Source organism: Mytilus edulis, chromosome 2 (genome assembly GCF_963676685.1).
Source record: "Mytilus edulis chromosome 2, xbMytEdul2.2, whole genome shotgun sequence".
NCBI lineage: Eukaryota > Metazoa > Mollusca > Bivalvia > Mytilida > Mytilidae > Mytilus > Mytilus edulis.
In genome coordinates, this window is record NC_092345.1 from 78,328,955 (window position 1) to 78,347,386 (window position 18,432).

At 31.5% G+C, this 18,432-nt stretch overlaps 1 protein-coding gene across 3 annotated transcripts in view; it reads right to left on the reverse strand.

The window, feature by feature from the left end:
* The window catches only part of LOC139513045 (integrin beta-1-A-like), a 49,788-nt gene that overhangs the window by 23,342 nt on the left and 8,014 nt on the right, over nucleotides 1-18,432 (reverse strand). For 2 of the 3 annotated variants that reach the window (XM_071301152.1, XM_071301154.1), the window contains 6 exons: nucleotides 11,725-11,810; nucleotides 9,408-9,512; nucleotides 9,018-9,099; nucleotides 8,127-8,258; nucleotides 6,713-6,809; nucleotides 5,245-5,344 (listed from right to left, as the gene is read on the reverse strand). In XM_071301152.1, coding sequence (XP_071157253.1) covers nucleotides 5,245-5,344; nucleotides 6,713-6,809; nucleotides 8,127-8,258; nucleotides 9,018-9,099; nucleotides 9,408-9,512; nucleotides 11,725-11,810 — 602 coding nt within the window. Of the gene's footprint in view, nucleotides 1-5,244; nucleotides 5,345-6,712; nucleotides 6,810-8,126; nucleotides 8,259-9,017; nucleotides 9,100-9,407; nucleotides 9,513-11,724; nucleotides 11,811-17,076; nucleotides 18,279-18,432 lie in introns of those variants that run through there. The other variant, XM_071301153.1, reaches the window with a different exon arrangement.

The window sequence follows — 18,432 nt, forward strand, 5'->3', positions numbered from 1 at the left end:
TGTAAGGGGGTCAAAGGACTTGAGGAATCAATATCAATGGCTGTTTTATTTTTTGTGAACGTTACTGCTCGATGTTTCCGTCCAAATCAGTGTCACGTGAGCAATATATATTTAGATCTGTAACTCTCCTGTATAGGAGTTACGATATTGCCCTTTGCAGAAATAGATTCGGAGTCAGTTCCTTCACATAATAGGGAAGCAAAGAAGATAAGTTGTATGTTATATAGTTACAAGAGGACCTTAAATGTATTCCGTCCATCAAAAAGACGTTCGCAACAAAACGTAATGTCATGATAGTAGATGTTGCTAATGTTACTATTACGAATTGGTTTCTTGTGTATTCATTTGATATAAAGTACACCTGCAAATGACATTCTGTATATTTAGAAATTCTAAACCAGACTACAATTTTATTACTCCAGGCATATTTTAACATCACAGTGTGCATACATTTTTACTTTAAAAGATGTTGTTGCTAATGTGACATGTCCAAATGTCGCTAACGTTACTCATTTTTTGGTTTCATGTGTATTCATTTGATATAAAGTACACCTGCAAATGACATTCTGTATATTTAACTTTTAAAGATGTTGTTGCTCATGTGACATGTCCAAATGTCGCTAACGTTACTCATTTTTGTCTCCGTCACGTTAGCAACATGAAAGTAGGTGACAGAACATAATACTGTAAAATCTGCCACAATTAAATTGAATGAACACGATTGTCTTCCCTTGGACACAGTTCAAAATCGAGAACAATCATATTTTTCATGTAGATTTTGACAAAATCGTGTTTTAGAGGTTTTTTCACGATCACGATCATGCAATCGTCACAAAGGATCAAAATCATGTAGTACACGCCTAAATCATGAAAGTACACAGGTATGTACTCATACATTGTTTTTCAGTTAAGCTAACAAGACAATACAAGGTCCACAATGGTCAGGATGGCCCTATATTTTCAAGAAAACTTTGTTGCAGGAGATATAAAAACTGATGTTTCTAATTGTCAGGATAATATGATTGTCTGTTTATGATCACATTTTCGACAAACCTTCTTAACAAATTTACCCATTAGATAACACATCCAGAAAATATGATCATCAATTCACATTATTCATAACTTCTTAAAACTAGAATGTGTCCATAGTACACTGATGCCCCACTCACACTTTCATTTTCAAATTCAGTGGACTGTGCAATTGTGGTCAAAACTCTTATTGAAAATTAAAATTAGAAAGATCTTATCATAGGGAACATGTGTACTAGTTTTCAAGTTGATTGGACTTCAACTTCATTTATCAAAGTGCTTGGAAGCACTGAAGGGTAAAGATTGTTTTAATTTATCAATGGGAATGAAAATGTTATACTGCATTGTATAAAGTAGTGTTGTAGTAGATTCAACTTGTACTATAATTCTGGACAAAGGAAGATACCTCCCATTTTTAAAGATGTCTTTAACAATGACATCACTTATCGTTTTAGAACAGATATTAGTTTCCTACACCTTGCAAAAATTGTGTAATTTTTTTTACACATAAAAACATTGGAAGATTTAGATATCAAATCAATACCATAAGGCATGGATTGCATTACTTGCAATCTTTACCTAAAAAATACAGTTACCAAAAATTTAAACCTGAAGCACAGCAGACTGTCAAACAAACAGACAATTGGACACACAGACTAAAAAATATAATGTCATAACTTTGTTTGCAGAACGGACAATAATAAGTAATCTGTAATCCACTTATTTAAAAGATTTACCAATGGTTGAGTTTTATTCCTTGAAGTAGGAATAAATTGCTTCGCTGTGCGTAGCCTGATACCACCGCAGATATTAAACCCTAAACAGTTGGGGCAAATTTAGACACAATATTCAAGCTTGATACAGTCTGAATTTGGATTGTGATCAAATTTTTGACATAGTATAGGTTTCTGACACAAATCAAATGTCAAGATCTTACAAATCTATTATGCAATACTGTGCAATTAAAGATTCTTCTTGAAAAATTTTCAAAAATTTGAAATTTGAAAAACTATTGATAAAAAAATTTGACCCCCTTAAAAAAATTAGAACCCCCAAACTTTTGAATCCCCCCTTGGAGCAATTATTTCCACACTGAATCCCAGCCTTTCCTTTGTAGTATTGAACCTTGAAGTACAATTTCAGAGAGATCCATACTCTTAAACATAAGTTATTGTCTCAAAACTAGAAAAATACTTGTTTTTGGCCCTTTTTTGACCCCCTAATTCCTGCATGAATTGGGCAATTACCCCGAAACTCTATCCCAGCCTTCCTTTTGTGATATGGAACCTTGTGATACAATGCCAGAGAGATCCATAAACTTACACACAAGTTATTGTCAAGAAACTACAACCAGGTGCTCCGCAGGGCGCAGCTTTATACGACCGCAGAGGTCGAACCCTGAACAGTTGGGGCAAGTATGGACAAAACATTCAAGCGTGATACAGCTCTGAATTTGGATTGTGATCAAATTTTTGACATTACATGGTGTTTTTTTACACAAAACAAATGTCAAGATTTTACAAATTTTACAATTAAAGATTTCTTCTTCAAACTTTTTAAATCTAAAATTAAATAGTTGACACAGCATAGGTTTCTGACACAGAATGAATGTGGTCTAATGAACTTAAAAGTTTGTTTTTGCCTTTTAGCAATTCACTATGCTGTTGAATATTAATCCTCTCAAAAAAATGTTTGAAGAAATTTTCTTTTTATTTATGAAATCTGAAATGAGAAAAATTTACCCCCCCCCCTTTTTTCACATCCCCGTTTCCCTTTTTTCCAAAACTGATATCAAGTCAAATTTCTAATGGAGTTTGCAACAATAACTACTCTTTTAAATACATCATAAAATATTAAAATGTAAAATAAAGTGCTTGTTATCACTGAATGGTAAAGATTGGTTGGTAGTAAAAGTGAATATACATTGTTTATTGTATAAAACAATAAAAAAAACTTCATCAGCAACATTTTATATTGGCAAATTTCCAATGAAGTTATTTACATAAAGTTATTGGCAAATAAAAATAGAAAATGACATCATAGTCATGTCTGGCAAATGTCCAACATACATTATCTAAAAACATTTTAGATAAGATAAGGAAAAACAGCTTCATCAGCAACATTTTATATTGGCAAATTTCCAATGAAGTTATTTACATAAAGTTATTGGCAAATAAAAATAGAAAATGACATCATAGTCATGTCTGGCAAATTTCCAACATATATTATCAACTACTATTCTATACAAAGAAAGATAACTCCAATTGAAAATTAATTGCTATTGCACAATATTGTGCAATTAGATATTTCTTGCTATTGTGCAATACTGTGCAATTGAAAATTTCTTGCTATTGCACAATACTTGATATGGAATCATGATTTGGACCAACTTGAAAACTGGGCCCATAATCAAAAATCAAAGTACATATTTAGATAAAGCATATCAAATAAGCCCAAGAATTTAATTTTTGTTAAAATCAAACTTAGTTTAATTTTGGACCCTTTGGACCTTAATGTAGACCAATTTGAAAACTGGACCAAAAATTAAGAATCTACATACACAGTTAGATTTGGCATATCAAAGAACCCATTTATTCAATTTTTGATGAAATCAAACAAAGTTTAATTTTGGACCCCCATTTGGACCAACTTGAAAACTAGGCCAATAATTAAAAATCTAAGTACATTTTTAAATTCAGCATATCAAAGAACCCCAAGGATTCAATTTTTGTTAAAATCAAACTAAGTTTAATTTTGGACCCTTTGGATCTTAATGTAGACCAATTTGAAAACGGGACCAAAATTTAAGAATCTACATACATAGTTAGATTCGGCATATCAAAGAACCCCAATCATTCAATTTTTGATGAATTCACACAAAGTTCAATTTTGGACCCTTTGGGCCCCTTATTCCTAAACTGTAAGGACCAAAACTCCCAAAATCAAACCAAACCTTCCTTTTATGGTCATAAACCTTGTGTTTAAATTTCATAGATTTCTATTCACTTATACTAAAGTTATGGTGCAAAAACCAAAAATAATGCTTATTTGGGCCCTTTTTTGGCCCCTAGTTCATAAACTGTTGTGACCTCAACTCCAAAAATCAATCCCAACCTTCCTTTTGTGGTCATAAACCTTGTGTTAAAATTTCATTGATTTCTATTTACTTAAACTAAAGTTATTGTGCGAAAACCAAGAATAATGCTTATTTGGGCCCTTTTTTGGCCCCTAATTCCTAAACTGTTGGAACCAAAACTCCCAAAATCAATCCCAACCTTTCTTTTGTGGTCATAAACCTTATGTCAAAATTTCATAGATTTCTATTTACTTAAACTAAAGTTATAGTCGAAAACCAAGAAAATGCTTATTTGGGCCCTTTTTGGCCCCTAATTCCTAAAATGTTGGGACTAAAACTCCCAAAATCAATCCCAACCTTCCTTTTGTGGTCATAAACCTTGTGTTAAAATTTCATAGATTTCTATTCACTTTTACTAAAGTTAGAGTGCGAAAACTAAAAGTATTCGGACGACGACGACGACGACGACGACGCTGACGACGCCAACGTGATAGCAATATACGACGAAAAATTTTTCAAATTTTGCGGTCGTATAAAAATGCTTGTAATTGGCCCCTTTTTGGTCCTTAATTCCTAAACTGTTGGCACCATACCCCCAAAATGATTCTAAACTTTCTACTTGTGGTATTAAATATTGTGGTACAATTTCAGAGCAATTGAAATACTTATACACAAGTTATTAATCTGAAAGTAGAAAAATACTTATTTTGGCCCCTTTTGAGCTCCTTCTGCCTTAATGGTTTGGACAATCACCCCCAAAATCAATCCCAACCTTCCTTTTGTGGTATTGAACCTTCTTCTTAAATTTCATAGAGATCTATTGACTTGAACTAAAGTTATTGTCCAGAAACCAAATGTGTCTTCAGATGAGGCAGACGACGACAACGATGCAGACAACAACAACATTATACCATTGTACGATCCCCAAAAAAATTTGCTGTCATATTAAAAAGAATCAGAAATCATATTTGAAATCTTTTCCCTAAGATCTGGTTTAGATTTGAACAAATACTCTTTCTCTTAATACTCCAACATAAATAACAAAAGGTAAGATTTTTATTCCTATATTCTGACTTCATTTTAAAAATCAAAGACAGTCTATAACTACTTAAGATGTTTTAAGCCTTGTTTATACTTACTCTAAATGCTTGTACATTATTGGTAAGATTCAGCCTGTGTAGGAAGGAATGTGGTGGAGCACAGGTAAGGCTAGAATCACCAGGACAAGGATTTTGTAAACTGAAAAAAAAGTAAGAACTTAAAGGCTCAAGGCAAGACATATTTTTTTTTCTTGCCACATTTTTAATTATATGACTGTAATTTCAAATCAATCAAATCTATACAAATTTCTTACACATACAATCTTTTGTTGAATTTTTGGTTTTTATTCTTGATGGGCCTGTCAGAGCTTTCTATATAAAGTATGTGTCATGGTTCATGTTATTGTTGCACACCAAAAGAAATGTATGGTCTACATTAGAAATGAAAATAAATAAAACCAAAAACTAAGCAACACTTTAAACCAAACATGTAAGTTCTCAAGATGTACCAATGTAATTTAATGTGTATATACCATATGTGAATAAAACATGTGATGAGCAATAGGCAATGTCTTATGATTTTTCATATGGTGTCTTTTTTAATACATTAATTTTAAAAATAAATAAACAATATGTCCATGGGACAAAGATGCTTTGCTTGTAAATATATATAAGGCAAATTCTTTAATTTTTCAATTGACAAATGGACATAGCTCATCAGGAACAGTGAAACTGAAAGTGATAATTCAACTTCATCTGTGTTTGGTGGTAATTAGCATTGTGTAAAAGTATATAATATTTGGTTGAAGCAAATTAAAATAGAGTGTAGATATGGCAAATAAGCAACTTTCATTGATCAAAGAGACAAAACTCAAGAGCGAAAGTGACACCACCCAAAGGCAATTATTAAACTAAAGTTAGAGAATGGAAACTCACGGATTGACAAGGACAAAACTTAACTCCATCCCCTCCATCACAGAAGAACATAAAAATCTCAAAAAAATTATACTATGCGATTTAAAAATTGACATTCAATAAAAATTATCAAACAAATATTGTAAACACATTTGATAAGAAGTTTTGAAGTGATATATGTAACGTGTCTACCATTTGTACTTAAGAAATAATTTATGCAAGCTATACTTCATGGTAGTTTTAACATGGGTAGGCATTATATTCATGATTATTTTGCCCTAGCAATAGTGAGGGCTAAGATAACACGAATATAATGCCTGCCCATGTTAAAACAACAATATAGTTGCAACACATTGCAGTCACAATGAATGAATTAGTAACAACATGTGCATCATTTAAGACTTTGGAAATATATTTTAAATGCATGCCAATTTTCTAAAATTCATTATTCTGCAGTAGTCAATATACGCATATGCAAACGAAATTTTATTGGATTTAAAGCATGGGTTTATTCACAAAGCAAAAGAAGCACGTCATATTAGAATCCCTCATAAGTACATATGTCAATATTTAAACAGAATATTTAAGTACATAATATATAAATCAAATGTCTAAAAAGGTTAAGATGACTTAATGAGCTTTACTGACTTACTATTCTGGTGTTGTATGAGTGTAAGGTAAAGTTACTTTGTCCATTGATGTTCCATATCCGAATCTAAAATCAGTTGTCAAATTTCGAATAGAAGTACCTAAAATTAAATTAAACGCATACTTCAAAGATAGCAATAATGTTTTCAGTCTTTATTGAAACTTCAATAAAATACAGAAACAGCCATCAGCATTCACGTGACTTGGATATCATGACTTACAACAAGAAAATCATCAATTCTTTAACACATACAGGTACTAATAACAAAGCTGACAAAATGAAACTCTTCTCATTTTTAATATAGTGACAGAATAAAAAAAATCTGAGTTTAAAAATTGTGCAATTTCAATGAAAGATCAAAACTTTTCGGATTTCCCATTTGCTAAAAATAGAAACACAGGTTACTAAAATAGCACAAACAGATATAATTTGAAACACTTTCAAAGTCATGCCAAGTAAATGGACCTTCCAACAAACAACACAAAAACACAAATCTCAATAGTTGCTTCTGGACAATTTTTGCAATTTTGCATGGTTTTCTCTGAGATCAGCTCTTAAATATATATTTAGTATTGACCTTGACCTTTCAAACATACACTTTGATCACAACACTCTTTTTTTTTGTGGGTGACAATAATAATACTGTAGATTTATAACTATTTGTTGGATACCAATTTTTGGCTTATTTCATGGGTACATTGTGAACCACAAAATTAAATATTAAAGGAATAACAAATTTTCTATAGGCTTGTATGCAGAATTCATCAAAACCTACGAAGGTGTAAGTTTTCCTTAATCCAAGAATATTGGTATCCAGGAAAATAACTAAATCAACAGAATCAACTAAGGCATTCAAACAAATTAAACTACTGTAAATTCAGAAATTATTGCGAAAAATGCGACAGAGTTGTAAACGCAATAATTTAAACTCGCTTTTTGAAATGTTTAATATGAATTAAACAGGATTTTTCTCAAAATTGTAATACATTGTAATTAAAATCGCATTTAAGTCTAAAATGACAAAATCGCAATAATAAATGAACTCAATAATTTCTAAAATTACAGTATGTATGCTTTCTATTTGATCCAAATATCCCAAGACTGTGCACAGCATAACAGTATAGATAAAGTATTTCTTTTTTATTCCAAAAAACTATGATAACTATTCCTATAGTCCGCTTGTCTTCAATCATAGGAGACCAGAAACATATTTTAATCATTCTAATCATTTTCTGTGCTTTATTTTGTAATTCATTTGATTGTATAGCTCAAATTTTGGGAACCATGATTGGTTAATAAAATGATCTTATCTTATCTTATTGTATATACATACAATGTAGATCTACTCCATGTCTTTTGATGTTGTTGGATGTGTTTTTTACAATTGTCTTTATTACTAACAAATGGTTTTACAAACCTATGTCATCAGCTAAATTTGCTAACTGTGTTCTAAGATTTCTCATTGTATATGATGGATCTACTAGAAAGTATATATCAACAGGAAAGTTTTCTGCTACTCTGTACTTGAAAGTCCACCTAAACAATTTATCTAAAATAAAAAAGTCATAAAATTGACCAAACATGACACTTTAGTGAGTTAAGTTGAGCTTTCTCTGTTAACACTGACATGGCACAATGTTTAAAGTTGTATCTAAAACAAACATTTGTACAACAAAAATACATTTTATTATATCATTTTCTTTATAGTATTTTTACACATAAAATATAAGTTTAAAAATTTAATTTTGGAGAAAAGATTAAAATCAATATTGTAGTATGTACAGCCTACATGAACCAAATTATGTATATGATATAGTAGAAAATGCACAGACATTTTAGAAGCCAACTTGTTTAAAACAATGTGAACTGTTGTTTATATTCTTACACTTAAAAGACACTTGAGTTCATTAGGTCATTCAACACATTTCCCCAACATTGTATGGTAGCTGTCAATGAGATTCCAATCCTTCTTTACTATTAGAATTCTTATTAAATCATTGTAACATGTGTTATTATTGTAAAAAATGCCTAAAATATCTTTTTGAAATTAGACAACCCTGGCATATTTACTTAATGAATTCTGAAATTACAACTGAAATCATGAATGACACAGTTGTTAGCTAAGTCATTAAAGTCATATTAGTAAAATATTAAAGTATAAAATTCAATACATATCGGTAATACAGGTACTTACTGGGAACTAATCTAATTTTAATAAAATTCAATACATATCGGTAATACAGGTACTTACTGGGAACTAATCTAATTTTAATAAAATTCAATACATATCGGTAATACAGGTACTTACTGGGAACTAATCTAATTTTAACTTCCTGTGGTTGTAGCTGTATAGGTTCCACTCCAACTCCACCATCTTGTAAAGGGGCATCCTGAAAAGGGAAAATATACCATGGACTATGTACATCAAAAAAACAAAATTTTGAAATGTACATGTATATAATACCTACAGATAAACAAAATGAAATAATCTTGTATTATACTATTTTACTGTTTCGGAGCTCTCTAATTAGTGTTCGATAAAAAAAATATGCTTCATTTGGTTGCAATCTAATAGTTTTTGAGTTTTTGGAAATTGTAAGAACTATCAAATCAATACATATTGGGCTTGATGTAAAATTACCTTCCTCAAATTGTGAGATTGTTACTTATTTTTAAAATGGTATAGTACATTACATACCTTTATTTTTGTTATACTTGCTACAGGATGGCGAACAATATCACCTGAGGAGCAACCATTTGATCTCAGAGTTGCTTCCACAGCACATCTTGTTTCATTGTAATTCTGGAAATAATAAAAAGTTATAAAACCAAACATGTTAGACAACATTCCTTAAAGATCAGATATAAACATAAGTTAAATCGTACCCCCTTTTTATATAAAAAGAGTATAATTTTCATAAAAAGGTTTCATGAAATAAATTGTAGAGTGATTAAACATGAAACAAGTACCCGTACAAATAAATGAAGAAAAATGACCCTGCTTGCATGTAACATTATGAAGGGACACAACTAGAGAACTGTCAAAGCAGGGACTTTCTATACTAATAGAAAGTCCCTTGTCAAATGATGCCACTCAAATTCAAACTTTTTTCTACAAGTTTGTGGTTTTAAGGCATTGTGTTTAAGTTTCATAACAATTAATTGAGGCAAACTAAAGTCTAGAAAGTTAGGAAATGGAATGAAAAATTACAGATTTTTTCTATTTATAAAAGCCCGTAGATCTAGAACAGTTACATTGATGCCACTCAAATTCAAACTTGATCTGTGTTATAAATGTGGTTATAGGCATTGTGCATAAATAACATAACATTTGGTTATAAAAGGCAAACTAATGTTAGAGAATGGAAAATAATTTTGGAATATGTGTATGGACGGGCGGACAGATAGACAAGGGTAACACTTTTTATGCCTCTTCTGACATGAGGGCATAAAAATGTAGCACAAATGCATTGTATTTTATCCGGTGTATTTGTAACAGTCACTATGTTCCGTCAGTTACTTTGTTCCGGCGGAACTTTTCAACTAGTTATTTCGTTCTGATGGAACTTTCCAACTAGTTGTTTTATTCCGAATGTAGTCGAAAAGTTCCGGAAAAAAGTAGCTAGTTGAAAAGTCCCGGAACAATGTAGCTAGTTGAATAGTTCTGGCTGAACAGAACAACTTAAGTTAGCAAAACTTCAGTTGTATTTCATAGCTCGTATAAAACGGAAAAAGTTGCATTATCATGCAAATTTAGTATTCATAGTACCCTCAAGAGATGGAAGAATACCCCCTGCTCATGTGGGTACTTTTAAAAATCTTAAATTTCAGATTAATGTATAACAATAAATAAGAACTTATTACGTTATTTTACTTTGCATCAATTCTACAAATGGAACTTTGTGACTGGTTGATGAGTTCCATTGGAACTTTTGGGTTAGTTTGTTAGTTCTGGCTATGACTAATTTGCCAAAGAGGAACTTTTTGACTAGTTGATAAGTTTATTTTGACTTTTGTAATCAGTATCTTGGTTCCCCTTTGAAAGGTTTAAATATAATATGTTGCGCTTTTACTTTGTGTCAATTCTCCAAATGGAACTTTGTGACTGGTTGATAAGTTCCGTTGGAACGTTTGGGCTAGTTTGTTAGTTCCAAGTTTTGACTAATTTGGCAAAAAGGAACTTTTTAACTACAAAATGTAGTTGATATGTTCTGTTGGAACTTTTCAACTAGTCACTTTGTTCCGGTGGAACTTTTAAACCAGAGGAAGAACAAAGTAACTAGTTAAAAAGTTCCTGCGGAACTTTTTGGCTAGTTAGTTCTTTCAGCCCGAACTTTCCAACGTTGGAACAAAAGAGCATTTACATATTTATATCAATTATGTAAATTTTGTCCACCCTTGTGTTTATAGACCATTATCTTTGGCTGTGTAGTTGTTGTCAACAGCTTTAAACCCTTCAAGCTTAACTATTTGAATCAACAAGCAAGACGCTCATTTTTTAGAAAATTTCAGTTTGATTCTGTTGGCTTGTAGAGCAGAATTTTATAAGCTTGTGAGCAATTTTACAAGCCAATGCAGTATGAATTGTAGTTAAGCATGAAGGCTGCCGTTATTATCACTCAGTCGGACATCAAAGTTTTTTAAACATCAATAACTTTGTCAAACCTTTGATAACAAGATAGACACAACACTGTAAACCAATCTTTCCTTATTAAACTACCGGTACATCAAGTAAATTAGACAATCGCGTAAAATTAAAAAGTTGACTTTAAATGGTTAAACACAATATAAAGTATCCACGAAATTAAGTTGGTTTACGGTATGCCTTGTCCACATAATAGTGGCTGGGGCTTGAAATAGAAAAAATAGTGAAAATTCATTTTTCTAAACTTCTCCCATGTTTAAAGTTTCTGCAGACCTGCATCTTATTATATTTTACCTATCATGTGTACATTTGAATATTATTATATTTTACGTTGCAAACTAATAACAATTTAGAAACAAGAGTTACATACCTTTTGTTTACACCATAGGCAGTTTGGACCACTTACAATACATTCCCCACATCTTTTCCCCGAACACTGACCGTCCACAGATATACCTGCAATATCACAATTATATTTCTGATTCATTTAAACTTGTTCTTATTCCGTAAAAATACTTGAATATTATACCAAAAACAAATAAAGGTTTAAAACAACTGTCTTGAAAGCAGAGGACAGGTGACTATAACATGTATTTTTTTTGCTTGTATATTGAAATGTTTTTTTTGTTTTTTAATGTTTATGATTTATATTTTCAGTCTCACTATACAAATCCTTGATGGCACTAAAGATAAACAATTTAGTGAAAATACAAGAGATTACTCTAGTTTATTATTTTTTTTTAATATTGAAGAACTATTTAGGCTACATTGTTATTTCAATACCAATATGCAGTCAAAAGCATATAAAATTCATAAAATGTGTTTAAGGACTCAACAACATACACATGTATGGTGCTTCTTTTTACCAGCAAACACTGCAGAATATCACAAATCGCAAATTGTGTCAGAAATAAAGCTGACAAGAAACCCTAAATAAGCCTATGGTTGCCCAATATTTCAAAACAATTACTATGTTTAGGTTCTAAAAAACATCTTTTTATCAAAAAGAGGCAGTGTAAACCAGTTTGAAGGCAAGAACGCATTGAATCATGCATGTAAAAAACTGATTTTTTTTAAATTGATTTCCAAGATGATCTAAGGAATATTTTTAAGAAAAAGAAAGAAAATTGATGATTAATTACAGCAATTATTAGTTAAGTTAACATATATCATTTTTGGAGCTGTTTGGTGTGAGCCAGGGATCTGTGTTGCAGATGGTATTTTGACCTATAATGGTTTACTTTGACAAATTGTGACTTGGATGAGAGAGTTGTCTCATTGGCACCAATACCACATCTTCTTATATCTATATATTAATCAGAGGAATTATTCTAAATCGATATGAAAAGGAGTATGGTTGGTACTGTTTGTAACGCAGCATCCACATGTTGTTATGAAATTAATTTTCATTTTAAGTTTTTACTTAATTCTCATATTTACAGGAAGAGGAGACAAGTACAATCATACAAATGTATGAAACATGATGAAATTATGGTTACAAATTATTTCAATATTAATTAATTCTCAATCTGAGTAGTTTTTTATAACTTTAACAAAAAACAATTTTGTTTCCATCAAGTGGGGTTGGCTTGTACATGTACAGTTGTGTATGTAGTTATTTCTCATTTTAAAACAATGTACAAGTTGAAAGAGTTTTAAATATCAGTGACTCTGACTTTAAGTCATTGAAAAAATTGTGGACTTTAATTGATTGATTGTTGGTGTTTTAACGCCACTTTTAAGCACCACTTTTGGGCTATTTCATTGCAGTCAGTTTTAATGGGTGGAGGAAGCTGGAGTACTTGGAGAACCACTGACCTTCGATAGGAAAACTGACAATCCTAGTCTATTAAGATTGGAGTAAAATGCACACATACAAGCGGTGTTCATACTCACAACCTCAGTGCTGACTGGGTAGTTTTTACAGTTCTAAGAAGAAATTAACTACTTACAATGTAGACCACTTGGCCACCTAGGCCCTGGTGACTTTAAATATGGGTCAGCTCTTAAACTTAACTATTAGTCTCAGGATAGATCGACTAGAGAAGGATCATCATGACCTCATCAAAGCATCTAGATTTGCAAGCAGTGAATGTGAATATTATATTCCATAAATTTGCAAAAAAAACTATTAGTCCCATGATTATAAAAAATTATTTAAGGCAGTGTCTGCGCATACCCGCATGTGGATACGAATAGTCAAATTGCAGTTCGTAGGCTACGCGCACCCACATCCGGTTATTTAATAAAATGGGAATGAAACGTGAAATATGATCAAATATATACAGAATTTGTCGAATAAATTAATTAAAACCTCTCGGAAGTTTATAAATATTTATATATAGGTAAGTGAACAGTTTTTCTCAGTTAATTAATATTCCTTATTATGGAAGAGTGTGACCTACATGTACATGTGGGGAAGACATTTCAAAGTTACATTGTAATATGAAGAATTGGAACAATTAATTTTATACAATTGTATAACAGAGAGGGGTCGGATGGGTCCTGATTCCTAAATCCCTGGCTTAAAATATGAAATCCCAAGGTCCCGAATTAAAAGAAATTTAAATCCCAACATCCCGAAATTGGAAAAAAGTATTCCCGGATCCTGAAAGGATCAATCCCGAAATCCCGAGCTTAAAACACCCGATCCAGACGTCCAAAAATAATGTCACAGTGACTGTACAGTTTCATTTTCCATCAGTGTGCAATTAATTTGCGATGTTTATTATTTATTATCATCTAATAAATACAATTTGAAAATATCATTTTTCATACTCTTCAATCGCTCTACACGAAATCCACATATTACTGATAATTTCCGCTTATATTTCACGTTTCATTCCCGATTCAATAGCATTTTATTTTAAAACCAGATGTGGATACGCGTAGCCTATGAACAGAAATATGACTATTCGTACCCGCATGCCGGTACGCTCAGACACTGCCATCATTTAATGGTCTTCCCCTTATGCTAAATTGTGTTCCTGATTTTAAAGTAACTGAAGGACATAGACGAAAATAATTTACAAGGAATGCACACGACAATCAAAAGTTAATAGTAAAATAACATTGAGGTACAAGCTGAGAATCAGATTAACCAAGTTCTGCTGGCATACACTTGACTTAGCCTGGGGCCCTGACTCAACTCGATCGAAACGCGATTCCAGGCTAGCACTTATCTTTTTATATCAAACTTTTAAAGAATATAGATAAGAAAGGAACACATATATACTGTTCCCATGATAAGACAAATGTCCATGCTTCTGTAGAGTGTTCTGTAAAAAAAAGACGAACCTGGGAATAAGAGTATCTAAAGCTTTAGGGGACGGTAACGAACAGTTGCGCTTCAATTCCCGTTTGTGATTTCGATGGGCGATTCGACTACTTTTGTGGTATCATCGGGATGAGCAGCTGTGCAACGAATTCCCACCCAACTAATTTATATTTTGAGTAACAAATAAAAATCATATAAACGTGGGCCATTCTTCTTCTTTAGGTATACAATATTCCATCGACTTCGATGATTACATACTGTTTGCATATTTTTTGACAAAAAATAATATCCGTGTGTATATCGTGTATGATATTTGTTTATGCATTTCTGCCTTTTATACCGGGGGGTTACTGACTTTCCTTTCGGGTATAACTGTGCCGACAGGACTTGCAAAATCATACCCTGTTCTAACCAGAAAGCATTGAAAAACATACCCTGTTAACACAGGCACTTGTCTCAGAAAAAAACATGGGATTTTTTTTTTCTGAGACAAGTGCCTGTGCCTGTTAAAAGAGAGAAAAACATACCTTGTTCTAGACACGCTCAGAAAATGTTTACCCTGTTCTAGACCGTATAGAATAGATGCTGTTCTATACCTGGGTTCTAGACTGTATCTTAAACAGTTAAATAAGTGATCTTGTTCTAGACAAATACTTCAAATGTTTAAAAAAAAAAAAAAAAAAAAAAAAAAAAAGACCCTGTTCTCACCAGCAGGGCATGAAAAAGCCACCCTGTTCTAACCAGCAGACATGAAAAAGGGACCCTGTTCTAACCAGCAGGGCATGAAAAAGCGACCCTGTTTTGCAGCACACTCATACCACTAAAAATATAGGAAGTAACCCCCGGGCTGTGTATGCTTTGTCTCTGCCTTTAGCATTGATCATTGATGCATATATGTTAAATATATATCTTTGAGTTTTCGCCTGGGACTATTATACTAAAGAGAATCTAAAGATGTATAGTGTTTTGCCGGAAAATAAAGGCAATTCAAATGTGGCTTAAACTGCATATTAATTACTACCATACGTGCAAAGACATAAAATACACTGTATTGTCTCTGTTTCGTGTTACTACATGATAGGTTTAGTGAAAATTTGTTTGTTTTCAATGAGTTCCATTGTTTAAGTTATTTGTTAATTTCCGGATAGGAAATCGTATAGAGAAGATTTCAATTTTATAAATTAAAAAAAAAAAAACACTTTTGTACCCATAATCTATCATCATGATAATTTATTTGGCTAATGTCTTCTGAAGATATTTTCAAACGCCAGAAACTCGGAGAATTATTGGAAAATTTATCCTCATATAGGAAAATTTCCTTAAATGATATATAGATATAGTAATGCCCAGTGACCCCCCCCCCCTTTTCTTAACCTAGTTATATTATTAAATACTGTGCTTGTTGTATTCTTCTACTTGTCTTAATACATATTTTTTATAACATTGTGTCTTAATCATATTGAATCACTTGTAATCATTTGTATGTAATAAATTAATGTTGATTGTTCTGCTCCTTGTGGGCGCTTTGATTAGCAATAAAATATATTTGAATTTGATCAACAAGAAAGCGACCTAACAAAACACAAATAAACTTTCTTGACCTCTAAACATGCCAAACGCCATGCCAGTGCAATGCCTGCAAAACAATAATCGCCTATTGACTATCTATTTTCAGCTTAATGTGATATAACTGCTTATTTGTTTTTATCTGTTTTGTATGCCTTTGATAATGTTCAATGCAAGCTAAACTGTTCTTTTGATATTTTGCATAGTGCATAGAACATATTAAAAAGAAGATGTGGCATTGCCAATGAGACAACTCTCTACAAGAGACCAAAATGACACAGAAATTAACAACTAAAGTACACCGTACCTTCAACAATGAGCAAAGCCCATACCGCATAGTCAGCTACATACCTGCATTTTTCATTTATATAGTATGTGTTTGCTTTTTAAATAAAAGTCCTGATTTGCTTTGATGGTGTAGTTATTATGTGATAAGTATGAATGCTTTGTTTAAAACGTGCACGTTTAAATGTTTTGTCTGAATCAGACGATATTAAAGCACAATAGAGCTTTTTTCTGTATACCTATGTCGTCTATAAATAATGTTTTTAAACTTATCAACCTAGAATTTGTATAGTAAGACTTACTATACAAATCCTTTTATCAACTAAACATTTTTTTCTTCATTTATTCAACATATTCTAGACTATTAATAAAGCGTTAATTGAAATTACAAAATGGTTAACAAGACACTTTAAACACACTTATATAATAAATAATTTAATTTACACTCCTAAATAATTTGATCGAATGTTAAAATTCTTAGTAAGGATACATATTATTTAATTGATTTTACTCATGCAATATAATACTCAATTATGTTTTAATTTGCTTGTAACTTTAGAGTAAACTGAGACCTCACTTCACAAAAATACTTACAATTTACAAGAAATATTAACAATAAAATCCATTCAATTTTAAACACAGTCCTAGTTAACTCCATTTTGTATTATATAAATGTTTTGCTGTATCAAATTTCCTGTTTAACATCCGCAACAAAGTCAAGTTCCGGGTGTCACAAATACTTTTAGTCACGATGACCACACATTATCATCATTATACACAGTGAAATCTTCTCATATATAAAAAATATATTTTAAACTATCTTCTACCTTACATTATTCAAATAAGGATTGATTCGTTAAGAAAGGAAGTAAAACTAGGCTTATTTGCTTGTACTTAGAAAAGACTTTGCTCTCTCGAATAATGTCTGTTGGACTTCCTTATGCTTTTACATACTACACTTATAACGTTTTATCTGAATTCTAATGGTGTACATTGGAACTTGTGTTTTCTTTTTCAAATAGAAAATAAAAAGATTCCTCACTAAAATTATTACGTATGATTTGTTCGGAATTGTACGAGGAATTGTATCGCACTTGTTGAAACGCTATTCAATGAAACTAATAGGGTACTACGCAAGTTGCACGTTTGTTCTACATATAAATATATGATTCAATTTCTCTCAAATCACACAATTAGAAGGCCAAACTATATCACAAAGTTGAACAGCATTATAAATATAAAACTCCAAAATGTTATGTCAAAACTGGCTACGGTTGTTTATGTCCAATTATAGAAAAACATTAGGGGCTAGCATGTTTACAAATATATGAACAGTAATTTACTGAAAATTACCGCTTCAAGTAATTCAATAGTCAGGTATGTAAATCACATGAACTAACAGGAAGTAAAAAGTAATCTACCACTTTCTCGAGACCACTTTATACATGCTGCATGTCACATTGTCATTTTTGGTCCCATAAAAGCCTAGTGTGCTCTATATATCTTTGAAGTGAAGTTGTTAATAACATAGTATTGGAGGTCACTTATTTCGTTAATTCAGAAATGAATTCAACAAAATTTTGTTTAATGAAAATATTTTGCAACCAGTATGAAGTCCATATACAAATAAATACACATTCGAATTAACATTTTCAATTCAAAAAAGGTACATAAAATGTTGACGACAATATTATGCTGAACAAAAATGAAGAATGATAAAAATCCGGAAGAAGGAAGGTCATTAAGATCTATACAATTTTAAATATGTTCATTCAAACTTCAAAGTTAAAATCAGTGACTTTTATCACAAACAAAAAACTCATGACATGTAACAATCATACCAGTACATAACAATATATGTGTATTTTCGATATGATAATAATGAGACACTTCATGAATAAGTATCCATTGTACTACCTTAAGTAGAGAGGGGAAGTTGTGTGTATATGT